Source organism: Staurois parvus, unplaced genomic scaffold (assembly GCF_062004578.1).
Source record: "Staurois parvus isolate SC_StPar_1 unplaced genomic scaffold, SC_StPar_1.0 ptg000299l, whole genome shotgun sequence".
Classification (NCBI taxonomy): Eukaryota; Metazoa; Chordata; class Amphibia; order Anura; family Ranidae; genus Staurois; species Staurois parvus.
The window spans coordinates 217,734-241,758 of record NW_028318095.1 but is presented as its reverse complement, the minus strand read 5'-3'; the positions used below and the strand labels follow the sequence as shown (position 1 = coordinate 241,758).

Here is a 24,025-nt window from a genome sequence, read left to right as displayed (position 1 = left end):
CTGTAGTATGTGGGCAGAAACAGGAACCGCTCCTAAATAATTTAGCAAAATTAAATTTTTTTTTTTGTCTCAGGGATTTGTCATAATTACTGCAAACAAAATCATTTGTTCAAACGGCAATAAATTATCTTTTCTACAAAACTTGTGAAGTGTTTTCATTGTGTACTGCCAATTACAAGCACTGTGGGGTTCTTTTTTTTCTTTTTCTATAGAGTAGAGAGGGATTACAACACCTAGCAGGTTTTTATTGCTGCCTGTGCCCGAGATTCACCCTAATTGTCCAATTTACGGTTATCAGCAAAAGTGAAATAAAATCCCCAATTTTAGGTTGTCACCAGAACAGGAATAGGGAAATGAGAAATCTTTAAATTGGGACACTTATTCTAGTGACTTCTAGGGATTCCCTAACCTCCTGTTATGATATTGGGACAGAAAGGGAAGGGAAATTTCCCCAATGGGACTCAGAAAACTGACAGGGGTTATATATAAAACAAAAAACAATCTTTTGGCTTTAGGGCCAGTTCACACCGGAATTCACGTGTTCCTGCGCTGGGTGGTTTTAATGCAATGGAATGCACTATTACGCAAGCACTACTTTTTTAGAATGCACTCCACCAAACCTCATGGTACTGTAGTTAGGTAGCCGCAAATGTGTTGTGTTTGAGGAATATTTTTGGGGTTCCATTAATAATTTGTGGGCAACCACATATGTCTTGCAAAGGCGACATGTTCACCTGCAGTGTGGGAAACATGCATAGAATTTGCTTTTCCTGCAATGCATTGTAGTGTGAATTGGCCCTCAGAGGTTTGCCATAAAAAATGAAAACCCCTATCTAACTGGGACCCCCTTATAAGATGGTGTGGAGGGGCTTCCATTGCCCACAACCCTTTCTGAAAACAATACTGACACATCTGCAGGGTCCAATGTTCCTGTCGCTAAAGCACCATTATATCTATGTTTATTAGTGTGTTTTAAAGGAAATCCTTCCTAAAGCTTTTTTTATAGCAGTTGCCATAGTGATGAATAGTCCTGCATGCAAACCATAGCTTACTAAATGAAAAAAGGTGATTTTGTACTTACCCATAAAATCAATTTCTTTAGGTACAATAAAAGACACAGACATCCCACCCTCTATCTTATGACTTTTTTTTCAGGAAAAGGAAATTAAAATGTATTTTTTTTACATGAAGTGTAAAGTTTGATGTTTTTCTATTGTGAATAAAATATGAGCTTATGAAATTTTTGCATTGTTATGTAGATTTTTACACATTGTCCCAAATTGTTTGGAATTTCATACCTTTTTAGTAATTTCTTTGTAGCAGCTTTATACATACACTATATTGCCAAAAGTTCTGAGACACCCCTCCAAATCATTGGATTCAGGTGTTCCAATCACCTCCATGGCCACAGGTGTATAAAATCAAGCACCTAGGCATGCAGACTGCTTCTACAAACATTTGTGAAAGAATGGGTCGCTCTCAAAGGCTCAGTAAATTAAAGCGTGGTACCGTGATAGGTTGTCACCTGTGCTATAAGTCCAGATTAGCACAACCGTGCATAGAGTTTCATGGAATGGGTTTCCATGGCTGAGCAGCTAAATCCTAGCCTTACATCACCCAGTGTTGGATGCAGTGGTGTAAAGCACGCTGCCACTGGACTCTAGAGCAGTGGAGACGTGTTCTCTGGAGTGACCAATCACGCTTCTTTATCTGGCAATCCGATAGACATTTCTGGGTTTGGTGTTTGCCAGAAAGGTACTTGCCTGACTGCATTGTGCCAAGTATAAAGTTTGGCGGAGGGGGGATTATGGTGTGGGGTTGTTTTTCAGGGGTTGGGCTTGACCTCTTAGTTCCAGTGAAGGGAACTCTTAAGGCGTCAGCATACCAAGAAATTTTGGACAGTTTCATGCCCCACCTTCGTGGGAACAGTTTGAGGATGGCCCCTTCCTGTTCTAACATGATTACACACCAGTGCACAAAGCAAGGTCCATAAAGACATGGATGAGTTTGGGGTGGAGGAACTTGACTGGCCTGAGTCCTGACCTCAACCCAACAGAACATGTTTGGGATGAATTAGAGCAGAGACTGCAAACCAGGCCTTCTCATCTGTGCCTGACCTCATAAATGTGCTTCTGGAAGACTGGTCAAACATTCCTATAGACACACTCCTAAACCTTGTGAATAGCCTTCCCAGAAGAGTTGAACCTCTTATAAAGGGTGGGCCAACTCAGTATTGAACCCTACAGACTTAGATTGGGATGCCATGTGCAGCTAAAGGTGGCAGGTGTCCCAATACTTTTGGCAATATAGTGTAGGTCTCTATAAGCAGCTTGAAATTGTTCATAATACCTTTCAATGTTTATTTAGGGGACAAGATAAAAGCTCTGTGTGTCTTATGCATGCATAGAGTGGGGCTTGGGAGCGAGCACACACCAGTGCCCCCATAAAAAGCAGCCTGCTATTAGAGGCATTGGTCAAGCAGGGCCAAGAGTGCCAGCAGGGTACCAGAGAAGAAGAGGATCGTGGCTGCTCTGTGCAAAACCATTACACAGATCAGGTAATTCTGGCATGTTTGTTAACAAAAAAAACAAGAAAGCATGCCTTTAATGCACGTGGGTAACAGAGCAACATAATGTGATTAGTCTTCCTTTTTCTAACCAAAGCAAAATAAATTTTGTCTGGGGTTGTGATTTAAATGAAACACTACAACATTTTACATGCGCTTTAACAAATTATTTTCAGCAGAAAGCCTGATAAATAAACAAGCTACAAAATGAACTTCTTTAAACATTTTAATTCTATTTATAAAAGAACATTCTCTTCGGTGTCCACATAAAATTTAAAACCCAAAAGTAAAATCCTACTCAATGTGAGTAAGACTTACAATGGGTAATGGTTGTAACAATGTTAATACTGCCATTGATGGACAGAACGGTGAACCAAATGAAGGTTCTGTGACAACACTACATATGATAGCATTACTGCAGAGTGAGCATGTACAGATTTACTGGGACCTTCCAAAGCCTCCTACAAAATGTACACGGACCAATCTCGACACAGTTCCTTGTCAGACAGGAGATTACTCACTGCTACAAACAAATATTAACAGCAATTCAATCTCTAGAGTCACCAGTGATTTGTCACTACAATGTGACTAGTTCCTCTAGTAATGAAGCATTAGGTTGGTGTGCTCTGTTACAAATTACTCTCCTTTAGCAATTTGTAGCTAAGAGTCAGCAAAAAGGGCAGAAGCAAGTCTGAGCTCCACAATAGTAATGCATTGGAAGGGGCCATATCAACACTTGTTTCCCAGTGGAGCACATGCAGGAGACTACCAGTATTAATAGGAATGCTCACAAAATTGGGCTTCTGACAGGAGTAACTGCCAGATTGTAATGGGAGGGAAAAAACAAAGAATTTGCAATTTTGATGCGTTTTACCACGTTCCAGTGCAGTTCTGTCCAGGAATAAATGCAGCATGTTCTACTTTTTATTCTGCAACCGGAAAACACTGGAACTGCAAGCACTGATGTGAACTATGACATTGACAACCATATAACCTACTTTATGTGCGTTTCGGATGCAGAAAAAAAAAAAGCACACAAATGCATGTAGTGTGAACTGGCCCTAAAGGATAAGTTCACCTTTGGGAATGATTTTTTTACCTTGGGAACGAGTTTTAGGATGGAGCATGTATCATTTTGTATTGTTACTGTATTGTCTCCCACTATAATGTAAAGCACTGAGCAAACCGTTGGCGCTATATAAATCCTGTATAATAATAATAATTTTCCCAATGCTGCAGCCACTGCCCGTTACTCCTCTTCCCTGTGACAAAAGTATGGGGAGAAATTCCACGTATAAGCTGTCACTTTTTAAAAACAGCATGGTTGTGCGGGGCTCCATCCTCACGGCCACGTCACATTCTGTGAGCGAATAAACTACAACAGAGGGGCCTCCTTCAATCTGGCACTGGAGGTTCATTGGCTTTCCAATCCCTTCAGGTCCTCCCCAGTGATTCTATTGGTCCACTGCCAGTTAGTACACATATAAAAAGGGCCAGCAGCAGTTGGCGATTTGCTGCCGCTGGAACCGTACGCAAACGATATCTCTGTCATATCTTTATCTTTTTATTGACCATGTTTTTATGCATCCCGGATTCCATGTTCTCATGCACTAGATAGTGGTGGGTAAATTTTTCCCTTTTCAGACATATATTACCTGTATGAACCAATTTTGAAAATAGTCTTTAAAAAAACTTTTTTTTATCATACTCTATGGTGGCTCCAGTGGTGAAATTCCTGGCCACCCCTATGGGCCCTCTCCACAGGCCTCTCTTATGCCCTGTGGCCTGGCAGAACAATGTCGATATTACTTTTAATTTGTCTATCGCAGTGGATAAATATCTTGGTAAAATGCACATTTAGGTCAGTAATGACTCTAATGGAAATAGGATAAATATCTATGATAATGCATTGATGTTAATGTAATGCATATTTTCTGAAATACAGCACAACTTAGATGCATAGAAAGCACCTCTGAGGAAAGAGGAGACGTTGAAACGTGGCAGTTGCTGTACCTCTGGACTATCTATGCAGTACCTTACGCTCTACTATGTAGCAATGTACATGCGCACATATTCTCTGTAGCCACAATATTCAGATGTTCATGGTTTCTGAACCAGTAATTTTAATCCTTTGTATCAATAACAAATCTTGTATATTTTTATATAAAAAGTTTTTTTAGTTGTTTAGGTAGCCTTGAAAGTCCCATGCACTAAAGGGTATGCGTGGTTGTAAGAAACTTTAGTATTTCTGGATAAATGGTGTAAAATTAGAGATGGCTAAAGTTCTGGAGCCACACAAAAAATATAGGCCCCAGTGTAGTTCTGATAGTCTCTTCAGGAGCATTACTGACCAGGAACACGTTTGATTAGAATAGGAATTCAGACTTTTCATACTTCACCAGCACCATGCTTCTTCCAGGATCCTATTAATAAAACACAAATGTTCCCTTACTCCCTAAAATAAAACACAAATGTTCCCTTACTCCCTAAAAACATTAAGGCTTTTAGTCTATATTAATTATATTAGATAGGGGGTTCTAAACAAATTAGAAGCAAGTATGTCAGGGCTGTACAAAGCAGCACATTAGATTCCAGCTATCATTTTTTAGCTCAGTTTTGAAAGTAAAAGCAAGCAATTTAACTTGAAGATGGTGAACAAACACCACCCCATAGCCTTCTACACAAGATATGATATGTATAGATTTTCCATTGTGTCCCAGCATCCTCACCCTAGAAAAGTCTCAGGGTCCAAAGCTTCTGGGCTACAGCTCTGCACCTTTCTGCTATTATTGTACTAAACATATCCACTATGGAGAAAATGACTCTGTAGATGTATGCTGATCCTGGTTGGGCCCACCTCTCGTAATAGCCACAGAACCAATGTAGAATATACAGTTTCTAAACTGCTATTATGAACATTGCATTAGGTTAACAAAGTATTGCAACAGGAACATTCAAGAAAGCCATTGGGCATCTTCTATTGTCTTGCAGAAGCCTTTTTGTTAAACCAATTCATCAGATTGATATGCTTATGTGATAATACAGTTTTTCAAGTTGTGTTTTAATGTATAGCTTTCCAAGCAGCATTTAACCTTGGCTGCAGCAAGGCAACGGTCATGGGAATAGATGATATTAGGGATTAAAGTTGTCCCTTATTCTCACAATGCAGGAGAGAGTCTGGCATGCACCCTTACCAGAATGATCAGACAAACAGAATAGGCACTTAAAAGGTGAAACTCACCTAATGCTTGAAGAACACAGCTTTACCATATAACTGAATGTCACATCATGGCGACCACCAAGGCATTGCCCTCTCTAGGACAGCATTCACCATACATTTCTGCTAAGTATCCAGTATGGAGTCAGTAATACTGGTATCAGCCTCCAGGAGACTCACAAAAGGAACAAATGTAGAATGCAGTACAGAGAAGGAAGACAGTCCAAATTCCCAATAAAGGGGAACCCCCCAAAAAAAAACTTATTGTGAAACAGCACAATGTAAATAAGTTACCTTTACCAATTAGTATCCAAAACCCACAGCACTATCCGTACTGTATAAATTGACAGTTTCATTCATGTCAGATATTACTTGGGAGCATCTTTCCTCCAGAGTTCTGGCTAAAGCACAGTGCAGGTAATATGACATTCATTCTCCCCTTGTCTATTCACACAAAAATAAATCTAAAATGCATTCTATGGATAGACAAAGTAAAATCCTGTCATCTACCTGCCCCTTCTTTTGTTCTGTCCATTCACATTGAATGCAATAAAATGAATGCAAGGCTTGTTATGAATGAATGAATGAGGTGTAAGGACGGAAAGAACAAGCAGCACAATCCCAGCACTGTGCTATTGTTGGAACTTTCATTCACAACACTGGAAGGAAAGCATTGTGAGTAATATCCTGCATGAGTGAAATTCATTTATATTGTACTGCAGACAAAGGATACTAATCATTAGAGGTAACTTATTTGAATTGTACAGTTTCCAAAAAAAAAAAAAAATATTATAAATGTATTTCTGGAGCTCTCCTTTAATGACTTGGTGGGCACTGGCACAATCAGAACAGGCTATATCGAAGCCCAACAGAGAATGTAATTCTTTCATACTATACCCAAAACCTATTAAAAAAATAAATAAATGGTTGGCTGGGGTTACAAGGCAGAGGCTTACTATATATTTTATTTACCATGTTGGGAATTTTTGGTGTAATGTGCAAGTTACACTTCTCTCAGCTGTATCATAAACCAAACACACAGCTGTTAGCTCTCAACCCTGCCCACTGTTTATCCTCTGCCCCCACACTTCAGGTCCCAGCCCTCCAGTTCCTTGGAAGAGAGGCACTTGACACCAGGGAAGTCTATGGGGATTTCATGAGTTCCCAGAGTACATAGCACAGACTTTAAGCATGGGAGCAGGTGAGGATGCAGGCCAGAGCCAAGATTTTGCTCCAGCATATCTGGCAAAGCATGCCACAGAAGTTTACATTGCACATTACACCTACCACCATCAACACTTCCCAGAGTTTACCTTTAATATCTATTTTATGTATAATGATGCCACTGTATAGAGCTCTATACATTACAATAGAAAATAGACTGCAGGACAATGAATGCAAAGACATATCTACATTCAAGTATGTGGTGTGCAGGTAAGGAATGTTCCATAAATATAAACAAGATTTTCTCCAACCACACTTAATAAAGTAACTATACATTCCATGAAAGTCTTTCACAAATGTCTTAAAAAAATAAATATCTTTTAAAGGGCAGCTTTAAACACATAATATATTGGTGTGACCACACCTCTCTGGAATACACCTTGACGTAGAGAACAGTAGAATCCTTAATTGAAGTTAGTTTTTCGTAAATGTCTATTTGGTATTTCTATTGCGCTGACTTGAAGAGGCCATGAGCCTCCCATAATTCCTGCCTGTATTGCCACTCCTGTCACTACAGCCAGGTCAGGGTCAACCGATGTGTTGGGCTCCTTGCCAAAAAAGTCCCTAATAACTTGCCGAATACGAGGTATACGTGTGGATCCACCAACGAGAACAATCTCATCCACTTCTTCCTTCTCAAGGTGTCCCTCTTTTAAGACACGTTCTATGGGCACCAGAATCTTCTGTAACAGATCCTCATTCAAGTGCTCAAAGAGCTTTCTTGAAATTTCTGTTTTAAAATGGACCTTTTGAAGGTCCCTGCTCTCATCTTTCAGGTTGTCCTGATTTAAGGGGATATCCTCCTGGGTTCGTTCTTTGCCCTTCTTCCCTGGTTCCGATGAGCGATGTGCAGGTAATGTTAAAGGCATATGGACCCATGAGGAATTATACAATGTGAGGTTAAGCTTGACAGCTTCCACAGACTGTCTGAGTCTGTGGATTTCTTCTTTAAGAGACGGCAGTGATCCATAGGTAGTATAAATATTATCATATAGGTACTGCAGTAGTCTCTGATTGAAGTCCTGACCTCCGAGCTTATTGTTACCTGTGAAGGTAAAACAAAGGAAAAAAGTATAGTCTAGTATAAACCTCCAACAACTAATATATTCTAAATTTCATAGGACTGCACAATCCACCCAAAAAAAAAAAAATCAGTTTTTAGACCATTTTTGCCCCGAAGACCTATGTGTATGCATCCTTACTGCTGACCGATGAGGTCATTCCACTTACACCCTAGCCATAAGCGGCTTTAATAGGTTTCTGTGTTGTGCTGAAGTGGCAAATCATACAGCATATGACAAGCAGTAGCCTCAAAGCTGCTTATTTCAAATAGCTGATCAGTCTTTAGCATGAACGGTCATCATCAGCTCTCAAAAGCTGTGTACTAACGAATAGATTATTGGACAAAATCTCCAAATGCTTTTTTTCCCCCCTTCTGATTTACTCATTATGTGTACTAGGCTTTATATTCCCTCCTAGATTGTAAGCTTGAAAGAGCAGGGCCCTCAATCCCCTCATGTTTTGCATTGTATTGGTATTGTTCTGTCACATGTTCTGTCCCCCTTTGTAATGTACAGCGCTGAGCGAACTATTGGCGCTTTATAAATACTATATAATAATAATAATATGTTCATAGTAAGCAAAACTAAAATTTTACTCTACTTACAGGTGACAGTTCAAAAGTGTGTTGAGTCATAAGAGAACAAGATGGATAACAAATTGATTTGTTGTCTCACCTCCCAAAATCACATTGGTCAGGAAAATGCTTTCTCTATGAACTTAAAGAGGTGTTAAAGTGTTACTAAACCCAGGATCCTGCATCCACTACATCTGGTCTCACACAGTACACAATTATTTTAGTAAATAATAATATAAACTGCTAAATACCTTTTCTCATCAGCAGTTACAGCAGTCTTGTGACTTCTATCAGTGTCCAGCCCAGCACTAGCTAAAGCCTGTAGGAGGAGTTTTCTTTCTACGCTAGGAGGATGCAGAACCCCTGACCTCTGTCTGGACAGTGCTGATTGGTCCTGTGCTGATCACATGCACTCGCCCAAGAAAAAAAAAACCTCTCTAGCAATATACACCAAACTGAGCATATGCATGCCTCTGGTTCAGTCTGGAGAGAAGTGGTGGTCGCTTGAAAAAGGGGAGGAACAGAAGAAAGGATCAAACAGCCTTTTTACACAATGCAGAGGATTAACCCCTTCGTTTCCACAGTGAGTATAACAAGCATGCTTTACTGCATATACAGACTGATTTTTCTGTTGTGGGTTTAGTATCACTTTAAACCCAAAAATGTAATATAAATAAGTTGTGGCGACTACATTACGGTGTTATTTCTAAGGCTTTTTTCACATTTTTTTTTTAACCTGGTGATCTGGTCAGTAACACACCACCTGTAATAGAAGGCCCCACGCTGGATGAAGGAGCACAGGGGGCACCTTTAGACAGCAGTATTGTTAATCTGAGGGGAGTGTTAGATGTATTAGCAGATTTAGATACAAATAAACTAAAACCAAACTTAAGCTCACATTTTATAAGCAGTTACAGCAAAGAGTTTTTTTTGTTTTTTTTAACTTTTGGGATAAAGGCTTTACATAAATAAAGGCTGATCATTGTAAGCACCCCTGCTAGTGTTAAATGGTTTGTTTCATCTCTAATTGATACATTCTGCAGGACAGCTTGTTCTTTTGAAAAACAGACTTACTGCCTAGCTCACCAGAGGAAATTGTGAGAAAGAAAGCCTAGAAAAGAAAATGAATGCAGCGATCACATCTAAAAAATGGTAAACCGCAATGTAACAAATGTATGCTTTTGTGTTTAATACAGCTTTAACTAATCTTAAAATGCAAAACCTCTACCCTGCCTGTGTTGGCCTAATTAGTTTGCACCTGCAATCCAACTCAAAATTATAGGACAAAGCTTATAAAAGGATGGTCATGGAAAATAAAGATTGTAAGAGATTGGTTCCATTTTTTTACTTTACATCAGCAAAAAGAAAACTTCCTTGAGTGCCATGCAGGGGCGGACTGATCATTTGGAAACTCGGGCAGTGCCCGAGGACCCGGGGTCAGTAAGGGGCCCCATGAGATGCCCCTGGTACCTTTTTCATAGGCTTTTTTTTAGTTTGGGCAAGGACACAGGGGCCCCATGATCCCCTATTGCCCGGGGGCCCCATGAGTTATCAGTCCGCCCCTGGTGCCATGTATGTCAGAGTGTATCTAAACCCAGGAATAAAAAAGCAATTATATTGCAGCTTACCAGTTCTTAGATTTGGCGGCTACATTCATGTTTCTTTCAGACAAGTACAGAAAAAACTGATCTGGTCAGAAATCCATTGTTCATGCAACTTCCTGAGCACTGAACTGATATCCCAAACAATGTTAACGTTTCCAGCTATGTAAACGGCAAACTCTTTCCCAATGTAAAGTTGGAGCGATGAGGAGATGTATGTAGTCCAAATCAGAGCTGCTTAAAGGTGACACTGATCCTCAGTAGACACAGTGCAGTAAGCAAGCATGGTCACCCCAGGACAGGAAGTGTGTTACTAGCAGGATCACTAGCTGAAAAAGCAAAGCCCAGACCCAAAGCCAATTGATACTTTTGTAATGACCTAACGGTCGTAAAGGTGGTGGGGTTGGTCTGCTCCTGTCACCGCAGAGCACCTTCCGAGTCCTCCCAAACCCCCCCCTCCCTATCCTTCTCCTCCTTCGAGGCCCACTGTGTCCGACTATTCTCCCCAACCCCCCTGAAGATAGCTGTGATATACTGGCCTCCTGGATCCATACCCCGCTTCCTGGATGACTTCTCCTCCTGGCTACCCTTCTTCCTCTCCTCTGAGCTACCCACCATAATTCTTGGGGATTTCAACATCCCTGTCAACCTTGACAACCCGGACACAGCCCGTCTCCTCCACTTAACCTCCTCCTTTGCACCTGCACAGTGCATACAATCCACCACCCACTCCGACGGTAATATCCTTGATCTTGTCTTCTCCAACCGCTGCGCTCCCCACAACCTCACTAACACCCCCTTCCCTCTCTCTGACCACAACCTGATCACCTTCTCTATCTCCTCGTCCTCCAACGCCTACCCCTCCAAATGTCACACTACTACCAGCCGTAACCTCCGCAACCTTAACCCTGCCTCCCTCCACTCTGCAGCTGATCAACTCCATGACCGCATCCTCCCCCTGTCCTGCCCCGAATTGGCTATGACTGCCTACAACAACGCGCTGTCAGCAGCCCTTGACTCACTAGCGCCTTTAACCACACGCAACATCAGACTCCGACCGCTCCAGCCCTGGCAGACGGATCACACCAAAACCCTCAAACGACGCAGTCGTGTCCTGGAGCGACTATGGCGCAAAACAAAATCCCAACAAGCTTTCACCTGCTACAAATCTGCCTTCCGCACCTACACCTCCTCCCTCCACGCAGCCAAACAAGCCTACTTCCTGACCCTCATCAAGGCCCTCTCCTCCAATCCTCGCCGACTCTTCTCCACCTTCAACTCTCTACTCTCTCCACCCCCACCTCCACCCAGCACCTCACTCACCGCCCTTGAGATTGCCAATCACTTCAAAAACAAGATTGACACAATTCGCAAGGACATTGCCGCAACTCACACGCCCTCTCAACCCGTCCCCTCTCACACAGCTACCCCCTCATCCCCCCTCCCCCTCGACATTACCCGCAGGGACTTCGTCACTGCTCAAACTCCCTCCAACCCCGTTCCCCCTCACTCAGCTACCCCCTCTACACCCCTCTCCCACGGCCCCACCACTGCTCTGACCTCCACTCCCACCCCACCCTACATTCCTCATACTGAAGCTCTCCCAACACTCCACACCTTTGACCTTACTACCATCGAGGAAGTCTCCAAGATCCTCTCTGATGCCCGCCTCACCGCCTGCCCCCTCGACCCTATCCCCTCACAATTCCTACGACCTCCCTCCCCCTCCATCCTACGCTCCCTCACCCACATCTTTAATCTCTCCCTCTCCTCCGGCACTTTCCCCTCCCCACTGAAGCATGCACACATCACCCCCATACTTAAAAAGCCCTCCCTGGACCCCAATGACCCGAACAACCTCAGACCCATCTCCCTGCTCCCACTTACATCTAAACTCCTCGAGCGCCTCGTCTACACCCGCCTATGCTCTCACCTCAACGAGAACAACCTCCTCGATCCCCTACAGTCTAGCTTCCGCCCCCTACACTCCACCGAAACCGCCTTACTCAAACTCTCCAACGACCTTCTAACCGCCAAAGCTAATGGCCACTATTCAGTGCTCCTACTCCTTGACCTCTCTGCGGCCTTCGACACAGTTGACCACCCCCTCCTCCTCAAAATACTACACTCCCTCGGCCTCAGAGATTCTGCTCTCTCCTGGCTCTCATCCTACCTGTCACAACGCTCTTTCAGCGTTACCTATAATGCTACCACCTCCCCCTCACTCCCCCTGTCTGTTGCTGTCCCTCAAGGCTCTGTCCTTGGGCCCCTTCTCTTCTCCATCTACACCTCCTCCCTTGGCCAACTCATACACTCTCACGGCTTCAACTACCACCTCTATGCCGACGACACACAAATCTATCTCTCAACCCCCACCTCACCCCCTTGGTCTCAGCCCGAATCACACACCTACTGAGCGACATATCAGACTGGATGTCGCTCCACTTCCTTAAATTGAACCTCTCCAAAACCGAGTTTCTTGTCTTCCCCCCAGCCCGGACACCACCCCCCATTGATTTCTCCGTCACATCCAACGACGCTACCATCAAACCCGCCCTGCAGGCCAGAGTACTGGGTGTCATTCTGGACTCCAACCTATCCTTCCAGCCCCAAGTCCAATCTTTAACAAACTCGTGCAGACTCCACCTCCGCAACATCGCCAAAATCTGCACGTTCCTAACCCCAGAAACCACTAAACAGCTCATCCACTCCCTCATCATATCACGACTCGACTACTGCAACTCCCTCCTCACTGGCCTGCCTCGCCGCTGGCTATCCCCGCTTCAGTCGATCCTGAATACGGCTGCCAGACTCATTCACCTTTCCAACCGCTCCATTTCCGCCACCCCCCTCTGCCAATCCCTCCACTGGCTTCCGATTGCGCAACGGATCAAATTTAAAATCCTAACACTGACGTACAAAGCTGTCCACCATACTGCCCCGAACTACATCACTGACCTAATATCCAAGTACCGCCCAGCACGCACACTCCGCTCCTCAGAAGACCTCCTTCTCTCTAGTTCCCTGGTCTCCTCCTCCCATGCCCGCCTCCAGGACTTCTCCAGGGTGTCACCCATCCTCTGGAACTCCCTTCCCCAACCCATCAGATTATCACCTACTCTCCTCTCCTTTAGGCGTACCCTGAAAACCCATCTCTTCTCACCCCTTGCTAACTTGCCGACCTCCTCCACTCTTCCTACCACTCCATCCCCCACAGCTATCTCCTCCTGTACCACTATCCCATCCCTTCTAGATTGTAAGCTCGAAAGAGCAGGGCCCTCAATCCCCTCATGTTTTGCATTGTATTGGTATTGTTCTGTCACATGTTCTGTCCCCCTTTGTAATGTACAGCGCTGAGTGAACTATTGGCGCTTTATAAATACTGGATAATAATAATGATAACCTAAAGGTGTTATCTAAAGCCAGAAAGTTTTTCATTTTGGATAGAATAGGAAAGGGTTAAATAAATATCTGACAGTAATTCTAACCCTTCACCACTATCCAAACAAAAATTAAAAAAAAAAAAAAAAAAAAAAAAAACCAGTTACGCCTTAACTTACACTTTAATCTGGTCTCATAAGAACATAAATGTGTCTGTTTACCTGCCATAGCTCGAGTTAGGAACATTCCTCCTTGTTTATTTAATAGAGACACATCCAACGTTCCTCCTCCCAGATCAACCACAAGGACATTGAATACATCAACTTTATGTAGCCCATACGCCATTGCTGCAGCTGTGGGTTCATTGATGACTCGCAAAATATCCAGGCCTGAACAAGGAAAACAAGATAGCTATGAAATAGTCAGCAATACCATAGGGAAAAAAAGAAAACAAAAACATGAGAACAAGCCTTATTGATCACTGTTTGCCATGAAGAAATGCTCCTTTTAACTAAAGCAGCCAATCAGATTGTCATTTTCACTCTTCCAAAGCAAGAGAAGAGAAAACAAAGACTCCAGATTGGTTAAGGACATAAAAAAGGACCAATACCTCCTTTAGATATCTTTTTATATCCTTTTCCAAATTTATAAAAGTTCCATTACCTTGTAAACGCAGTTTGACAGTTCTTTTCTGCTCTCATAGCTTAAGATCTGCCTGCTCAGTGCATCCAGATGAGAGCTAAACTCATTGACTAGTTATACAAAGACACCAATTGCAATTTAATAAGCCACAGATGTGGGAAATTAACCTTTAATTGCCATTATAACCTGTGTGTCACCCCATGTGTCATATATTCCAGGGTATGTGTTCATGGAAACTTTTAATCCGGGCCATTTGGGTGATTTCTTTTATCGCTATGATTTAAGAAGGAGCCAAGGAACTATGATAATAAATGGCATCATATGATCACTATCCTTAAATAAAAAGACAGTTAGTTTAGCATGATCAGTCATATTTTCAATATGAAACGCCAAAATGTCATGATTTCTGCCAAGGTATGCAAACTTTTGAGCACAATTGTATTTCAAGGGTTCCTCTGTGTTGAACAGGTTGAGAGACTGATGTAGAGGGTCTTTTCAGTCAATGTAAGGGGACACCTCTCTTACAGAATGCAAGGGGACCCTTTAGTGAACACCAATGTAAGGAGGCATTTCCGCATAGAACACAAATGTAAGAAAGTCTGGGTTTTCTACATTCATTTTTAACTTTGTACATACCATTGATCATTTAGGAAAAATATTTGGGTGTCAATTACTCTAAGTATGCCATATTCTTTATTAAATAAAAATAGAACCCCCCTCTGCACTATTAGTACTCACAACTAAAAAATAAATACAATTAAAAAAAGAAGTCAAATTGAATCAGGAAAGCAGCTACCACCCAACTGTGCAATCACTTCACTGTGTTAAGGAATCAAAATCAAATACTGGTGAAATGCTTCCAATATGACATAAATCAAATATATCTCATACCATATCTCTTTATCATAAACAGATTCCCCCCAGTATTCAGTATCCTTTTGTGCAAAAGTCCCATACACCAACCAATCTTCAATCGATATAGTAATTCTTGTCAGAACAACAATATGACAGTGTAAACAAACACCACTGTGCCCTTCACCACACCTCATGGGTATCTCCTCACCTTATATCATGAACCCCACTGCAAAATGAGGGTCAATTGCGCTTTTATATTGGAGACCACAATCCTCTAATATAAAAGCGCAAGTGACCCTCCTTTTGGGGTTCATGATATAAGGTAAGGAGATACACATGAGGTGTGGTGAAGGGCACAGTGGTGTTTGTTCATGCTGTCATATTGTTGTTCTGACAAGAATTATTATATCGATTGAAGATTGCACATATTGGTTGATGTATGGGACGCTCAGATTGGAATATACGTTTTTGTTTTTTAATGCTTTAGGAGCTGTGTGTGATATATATTTATATATTTTTTTTTTTCCCCCAGGGGTTAAAAAGGTTGGGAAAGACTGATCTTGAGGAAACGCTGATCTTGAGGAAACACTCAGAGAGAACTTACAATCTCCATGCTGATAGGGAGGTCGGTTTACTAAAGGAAAATACTGTATACTGTGCACTGGAAGTGCAGTTGCTCTAGGTCTGAGGGGGAAGCTCTGAAATATAGGGAAGCTCTAAGTGCCATCATCCAATCATATGCAAGCAAATATGCTGTTTTTTACTTTCCTTGCATGTTCCCCTCAGATCTAGAGCAACTGTACTTTCAGTGCACTTGCGGTACACCGATTATTTGGCTTTAGTAAATCAACACCACTGTCTTTGGTGGGAACTGAATCCAAGCCTCCAGCGCTAGCTGGAACCGTGGTTAGGCTGGAATAGCCCGACAAGCCTCAAAAGTGCTTAGAAATTTGCAGGGGCAATCTAACTAAAGTCCAAACTGTAATGACCACTGACAACTGTTTATTGTATAGACCAGGGGTGCTCAACCTCTTGTAGAGTGAGGACCACTTCAGTGATTCAGTAATTGGTCGCAGGCCACAATGAAATGGTCCAGAATTTCACATTTTTTTTATTTTGAATAGCATAATGAACATTTTCCTCCTACAGCCGCTGAATAACAGCAGGATGGAGAGGAGGAGAATCTGGTTTTCAGTGGTTGTAGGAGGAAAATAGAGGATAGGTTTCTGTATTTGCCACTCCTGTCCAAACTTAAAGCAGAATATGACAGGGAGACCACACGGGCCCCCTGGAGCATGGGGTGGGTGGAGTTACCATTGCAACCCCTTACTCAACACCAGTGGATTAGTGGTGGCTTTAAAAACACGTCTAAAAAATCAACTATGGGGCTTTAATGCCTTTAAATCACAGATGTAAACAAGCTCTTACTGTCCTGAGCCCCATAGAAAGCTGCTTTTGCATTGATGTATGATGGTTTACCCGCACCGCACCTGCAGCTTTCCTATGGGTTAGCTGCGCTTTGCAGTAGACTTCTATTATATGTTGCAGGTGTGGTGCACTTTTTGAAAGTGCACCAAATATCCTGCATTCAGACGTTTTAGTGCACTTTCAGAAAGCGCATCAAACCTACAGGATATACCAGGAGTGTGCTTCCCTGGTCTGAGAAGAGGGCCACGGGTTGAGCACCCCTGGTATAGACAATTCGATATGACACCGATGCTGTGGTCCATCTTCTAGAAGACCTGCATAATCCTCTAACCCACTGACACATTTCAATTCACTACACAAAACAGTGTGAGAAAGAGCAGAGAATATGCTGTAGCCAGTGAATCTTACAGAGATACTGAAGAGATAAAAGATCCTTGTTAGTTCAGCAACACATCAGATTCCATCCAATGCTGGCTCTCAGCATAGTGACAATTTTATAAGCATAACATTATATACTGCAAAAATAATATGCTGGCCATCAACGTTATCTGTTTCTCAGATACATTTCATCTATGTGACAAAACCACCAATAGGATCACTCACCAGCCAAGTTAGCTGCCTTTACAGTATAGTTGCGCTGTCTTTCATCAAATTCAGCTGGAACTGAAATAACAGCCTTAGACACAGGAATACCAAGGTATTTTTCTGCCATCTTCTTTAGATTTAAAAGTAGCCGAGATCCAATGTACTCTGGGGTGACAGTAAAGGTTTCATTGGTTTTGATTGAATACACAGGTTCACCATCGTTGTTCAGAACCTACAGACAGAGAATGCAGCATACAGTCAATGGACTTTATACTGCTAAGAAACCACTTAAAGAATTATTGTCAAACTAAACTAACATAAAGGGACAGCTTTATCTTTGGATATTAACGTCCACTCTTGCATAGAACTACAGTGGACAGTTTATCATTACTATAGACCTTTCTCAATGCAACAGGAAGAGGGGTCAGCTGCACGCTGGAGGATTTATGAATATAGTGTATATTTATTGGTCCATAGGATACACAAAACACCTGGACATGAATACAAGACCTGCTAACGCATTTCACACGATTTCGTGCTTAATCAAATAATAGACCTTTCTCAATCCAGATTCAAACCTGTAGTGGAAAAACGACAGTAAGATTCTGATTAGCACTATGTTACATGAGGTCCATCAGGAGCAAAAACTAGTCACTTCTTGCTGCAGGTCCCAAAGTTTAGTTAGAAGACTTTTCAATGCAACCATCAATGGGAATTCACAAACAATCCATATATATTTAAATGATAAATATTCTCCTAGCATTTGTTTTAGGCCTTGTATTATTCAGTGATGAAGATGTTAGTGCATGTGTGCATTGAAGTAGGAAATTTAGCCACATGCCAACAAGCTCAATCTGCACCCCTAGGGCTCACATGCATCCCGTTGGCACAGTGTAGCCTCCGGTTCCTGTAGACAATGGGTCTGTTTTTGTGTATGCTCAGGTCAGTAAAAAACTTCTTTTGAAGTAAATCAAAATAGTTAAAAGGAAAAGTACAGCCAAATCTATTTCGTTCTGCACCCGTGACCCGTTTTCAGCCGACATTGGGCTAAAGTCCCCAGTCGGCTGACGTTACCCAATCGATCCAGCCTCTGAGAAGATCCTGCCAATATGGATGAAGAAGCCTGAACCAGCACCTGACTCAGCCTCTCAGCAGTCCACTGAGAGCCTGAGCCAGCCCGGTGCCCAAGTGAGTGCTGGAGGACAGACCAGAGATCCGGTGGCTGACAGTCACAGCTCTCTGCTTAGAGCGGAGGGGAGAACTGAGTGTTCAGCGGTGTCTGATCTCTCAGTTCTCACTACAGAGGATCCATGCCACATCCACCTAGGTGGGTATAAATGTTTGTTTTTTTTTATAAAGTCCATACTTCTGTTTTAATGGTTTGGCTTATTTCCTTCACACTAACTTAAAGTGGCATATGCACATTTTAAAAGCGGTAGGGAGCACAAATGTGGAAGCAGGGATTTGTAAAGTGGTTGTAACAGCACTGATCTCTGGCAGTCTCATGTAATGTGCCTCCAGTCCATGATTGTCTCCTAAAGCATCTCTCTAGTCTCCAACAACTCCTATAGAAGATTAGTAGCCTCTGACATTTATTTGCAGCATTCTATTAACTAAACTTTATGCGGCCCTTTCAGGGTCCACACTTAAGACTTCCTATACCAAATATGTTGACCAACATGGTTTTATACCAGGGTATGGATGTGCTTCGAGAGGGATTATTGCTACCTGTACCCCCCTCCTTCACATCAGAGACTGCTGCTTCTACTGTCAGAACACAGTATTAAATAACAGGGTCTTCTTACTGCACGGTCCTCTTGCTCCTGTCTCTCCTCATATCGACAGCCAGATCAGCTGAAGATAATAATGATATGTATTGTAATCTTCCATTTCACAACCATTGCTAATTCAAAGTGCACACAAACGAACCAGCAAATTTATCAGCAGAAAATGCTTTAGACCAGTTAATAATGAGAGTTTGTATTGGTCCAATTCTCCAATCCACCAATTGTTCTCTTAGATATTGTTTGGGAGAGGTGGAACAAGTAAGAGCAAGAGGGCTAAATAAGTGCACAAATGAAGCTCCATTTTTAATTCTCTGCTACAGAATTCAATGTGAGCTATCTGGTCATCACTGTCCTGTACTTTTATGAAAGATATTGCATAGACAATAGTGCACCCCTAAACAATGGTTTAATTTGGGTCACATTCTCTTTGAAGGGCAGTGTACAGTCTTACCTTGAATGGATACCTGTCACTCTCCTTCTCCAACTCCTCAGGACTAAAGATTTTTCCAATAAATCTTTTGGCATCATATATGGTATTCTGAGGATTGGAATCTGCAAGCTCCAGGCCTTCATATCCCACATATATATCCTTCTCTGTAAAAGACACAATGCTTGGTATACTCTGGTGACCACCATCGTCCATGATGACTTTCACTTCTCCTGTACCAGGATGGAACACCCCAACAGAACAGTATGTGGTTCCAAGATCTATGCCAATAACTTTTGGAGTGGGTAAAGGCAAATATTGCTGTGCCAAATATCCAGCTAACAGAAGGGCCAAAATGGCAGAACCTAGAGAGGAAATGTAGAAAAAAAAAGATATTTAGTAAAAATATTAAAAAGCAACTGCAAGCAACAAATGAAAGCAATCAAGGAAAGCAATCAAGGAGTTCACTGCAGCCAGATGTCACAGAGCTCCATACATGTGGCATGGGTAAGGCAGCCCATACACTTATTAGCGCTGCAATCTAATCACTTGAGTTCCAGAAGATTTCACCCGCTTCATGACCAGGCCATTTTTTTGCTATTCAGCACTGCACTGCTTTAAATGCTAATTGCACGGTCATGCAATACTGTACGCAAATTAAATTTGTATCAATTTTTCACACAGATTGAGATTACTGATGGTATTTGATAAAACCACTGGGTATTTTGCAATAAAAAAAAAAAAGGATCAATATTTTCTACTGTTATAAAACATATCCAATAAAATCAAATTTTGTCACAAATTTAGGTCAAAATGTATTCTGCTACAGCTTTAGTAAAAAAAAAAAAAAAAAATCCCAATAAGTGTATATTGATTCGTTTGTGCGAAGGTTATAGAGTCTACAAACTATGGTATATACAGTATGTTTGAAAATTGATCAGTCCTGATGTACCGTTGGCCTTTCTCATTTCTTGATGCCCTAAAATCCCAGGACAGTGCAAATACCCCCCAAATGACCCCTTTTTGGAAAGTAGACAGGCCAAGGTATTTAGTAAGAGGCATGGTGAGTTTTTTTGAAGTGGGAATTTGTCACTTTTTTTAAATTAAGAAATTGAAAAATAAATTTGTTTTTTGTCCCACTTTTCTTTTTTTACATAATGTCACCAGTGCAGAGCAGCATCATCATATGACTGATGTGGTGATGATCAGGGACACTGGCCGGTGACAGTATGTTTAAAAACAAATATATAAATAATTTTTTAAAAGTTTTTTTCATTTGTTGCCATTTTTAAAAATGTTTTATCAATGTTTTTTTTTTTTAACATACATTCATCGTAGTTCATTGTCACCTTAGTAACACTGTACTGCTCTGAGGGGGGTGATCAGGGATTTTTTTTTTTTACCAATTTGTTTTCTGTTACAATGAAGATAATTGTAACAGTAGTTTTCAACAGTTTAAATACCTCCAGCATGTTTTAAAACAGCAAGAAAAGTGGTTCCCAAATCACCAAAAAAAAAAAAAAGTTATTAGGGTTAAAAAGGATACCTTCACCTTGTCCATGCAAGAAAATATCAATTTTTCTAATACAGAGAAGATGTAGAAGAGACATCTTTTTTTAGTCCATATAGTATCCTCCCAGTGTATTTGTTGTCATCTGCACCAGCTTGTTTATATTCCTCCATTATTTAACAGTGCACACAATCAGAATGCAGATGTGATCAGCAAAAAGTGTCAGTATCAGCAGCCATTAACAGAACAATAGCAAACAAACAACCTTCATTGCCTCCTGCTCTATCACTTGTGATATAACCTCCCAGCTATGACAAATGCTTTCTCAGTGTCTGATACTCACAGAGGATGGCGTTGTGATTCAAGAAATGTTCTGTGGTATGTCAGCACCACAACAGAATATAACCACTTTAAGTCCAGGCCTTTTATGACACTTTTGTTTACATGTGAAAATCAGTATATTGCTAGAAAATTACTTAGAATACACACACACACTTTATTTCAGGTACTTATATAGCGCTGTCATTTTACGCAGCACTTTACATATATATTGTTCATTCACATCAGTCCCTAACCCTCAAGGGGCGTACAATCTAAGATCCCTAACTCACATTCATACATACATATACTAGGGCCAATGTAGACAGGGTCCAATTACCCTACCAGCATGTCTTTGGAGTGTGGGAGGAAACCGGAGTACCCAGAGGAAACCCACGCAGGCACAGGGAGAACACGCAAATTCCAGGCAGGTGGTACCGTGGTTAGGATTCGGACCAGCGACCCTAGTACTGCCAGGTGCAAGTACTAACCATTAAAGTACTATTCATTAACAGCTGGCCAGTAACACATCTCCTGTATTAGAGTGCCCCCACTCTGGATGAAGGGACACAGGGGTACCTTTGGACAGCAGCATTGTCAGTCTGAGGGAAGGGGAGTGTTAGATGTACTAGCAGATTTAGATACACTAACAAACTGAAGCTACACTCCAGCTATTTATAAGCAGTTATAGCAACCATTTCCCTTTAGGGATAAAGATTTCATGTCAATAAAATCTGACCATTGTAAGCACCTCAGTCAGGCTCAGTTCCCACTCCTGCGACCCCAAAGTTGTGCAACTTCCAGTGCAGCTTTGCATTGAGATTTGATTGCGACTTGATGGGACTTTGATGTTTTCAGACTTTGGCCAATCATAACAATAGAGTGTGACACATATTATTGAACTTACAAAACCTCTTAAGTTGCAATGAAAGTTGAAAAGATAAGGCAAAGAAATTACTTCCTTGCAACATTTGTGATTTTAACATTGCAGTCTATGGCACCCATGTCGCAAGGAAGATGCAGAGACGTAGTGCAGGAACTATTTTTTTTACTGTTTTTGCTTAATTGCTGTCGCAATTAAGACGGCACCCATTGAAATAAATATGTTTTAACTTGTTATGCGACTTTCTGTGTCACATGTCGCAGCGAGTCACATGAGAAGTCCCAGCAGTGTGAACCAGGGATAAATTTTTGTCTCAAGTGTTACTTCTGCCAGACAACTTGTTCTGGTGAAAAACAACAGCCTTAGGCTAGATTAACAGGGTGTTTTTTTTTTTGGCCAACTTTTTGCTGGGCAGATTAAAACAACACAAACATACTACTTGCATTTCTGCAGCGTCTCCATTGAACTCTATTGAACCAAAACACACAGTTTTGCATTTTAAAAAAAAAGTCCCTGACCCTATCCAAAAAAATCGTACCGATTGAAAACACGGAGATGTGAATGTCACTCATAGGAAATCATGGACCAGATCACCAGGAGAAAATAAAGCCTAAAAAAAAAAAAACTACTGCAGCCATCACATCCAAGAATTGGTAAGCTGCAATATAATAAATGTTTGCTTTTGGGTTTAATACCACTTTAAAGTCAATTCACTAAAAATCATGCTCATTCATACTTATGTCATGGGCCCCTGTCTATACGCAAACAGGGGCCCAGGTGACTACAATCTCCACGAGGGGGGGGGGGGTCCTGTCTCCAGTGACTACCACCTCCATGAAGATACCATCTCCACGGAGGAGGGGGGTCCAGTACCCGGTGGCTACCTTCTCCATAAAGTGGGGGGGGGTCCTATACCCGGTGACTACCTTCTCTACGTAGGGGCGGTCCTGTGCCCAGTGACTACCTTCTCCACGTAGGGGAGGTCCTGTACCCAGTGACTACCTTCTCCACGTAGGGGAGGTCCTGTACCCAGTGACTACCTTCTCCACGTAGGGGAGGTCCTGTACCCAGTGACTACCATCTCCATGAAGGGGGAGGTGTTCTGTCCCCAGTGACCACCATCTCCATGAAGGGGTTCTGTCCCCGGTGACCACCATCCCTATGAAGGGGGAGGGGTTCTGTCCCCAGTGACCACCATCTCTATGAAGGGGGAGGGGTTCTGTCCCCAGTGACCACCATCTCTATGAAGGGGAGGTCTTGTACCCAGAGACTACCATAACCATGACCTGCAGGCTACCATCTCCAAGAGGGGGGGGGGATCCTGTCTCCAATGACTACCAGTGTTCTCATCATATAAATGGAAGGACTGAGGATGACTGGTAATGGTAGCAGACGGGTAGACCTGGCTCTGTCCACCACTGGGTCTTCACCATATAATAATATTATTACCTAGCTCTGTACAGGGTGTGACCCCCCTCTCCCTCCAGTGATGTGACCCCCCCTCCCTCCAGTGACGTGACCCCCTCTCCCTCCAGTGACGTGACCCCCTCTCCCTCCAGTGATGTGACCCCTCCAGTGATGTGACCCCCTCCAGTGATGTGACCCCCTCCAGTGATGTGACCCCCTCCCTCCAGTGATGTGACCCCCCCCCTCTCCCTCCATTGATGTGACCCCCATCTCCCTCCAGTGATGCGACCCCCCTCTCCCTCCAGTGATGTGACCATATGGTGCAGTATCCATGACAAGGTAGAACACACATGACTCTCAGTGGCAGGACATGCTAGCACTTGTAGTTCCCCCACACCAGGCCTCTCCTGACTCACCCAGTATAGTCATCTCCCCCGCCATAGTGTACACTGACCGGCCCGGAGCGCCACTTCCTCCAATGCAGACAGATCGGTTTCCTGCTCCGCTCACTGATGACTGTACATTACACAGGGGCGTGACGTCACTGTGTGCCGGGAA

General features: G+C 42.4%; 1 protein-coding gene across 1 annotated transcript; it reads right to left on the bottom strand.

Annotated features, from left to right (window-relative positions):
- Positions 1 to 2,779: 2,779 nt before the first annotated feature.
- On the bottom strand, positions 2,780 to 24,025 carry HSPA13 (heat shock protein family A (Hsp70) member 13). The gene is made up of 5 exons (XM_089682890.1): positions 23,884 to 24,025; positions 19,374 to 19,714; positions 17,154 to 17,367; positions 13,847 to 14,014; positions 2,780 to 8,052 (listed from the first exon to the last, which is right to left on the bottom strand). The coding sequence occupies exons 1-5, from the start codon at positions 23,906 to 23,908 to the stop codon at positions 7,412 to 7,414; spliced, it is 1,389 nt and encodes a 462-aa protein (XP_089539016.1). The 5' UTR covers positions 23,909 to 24,025; the 3' UTR covers positions 2,780 to 7,411.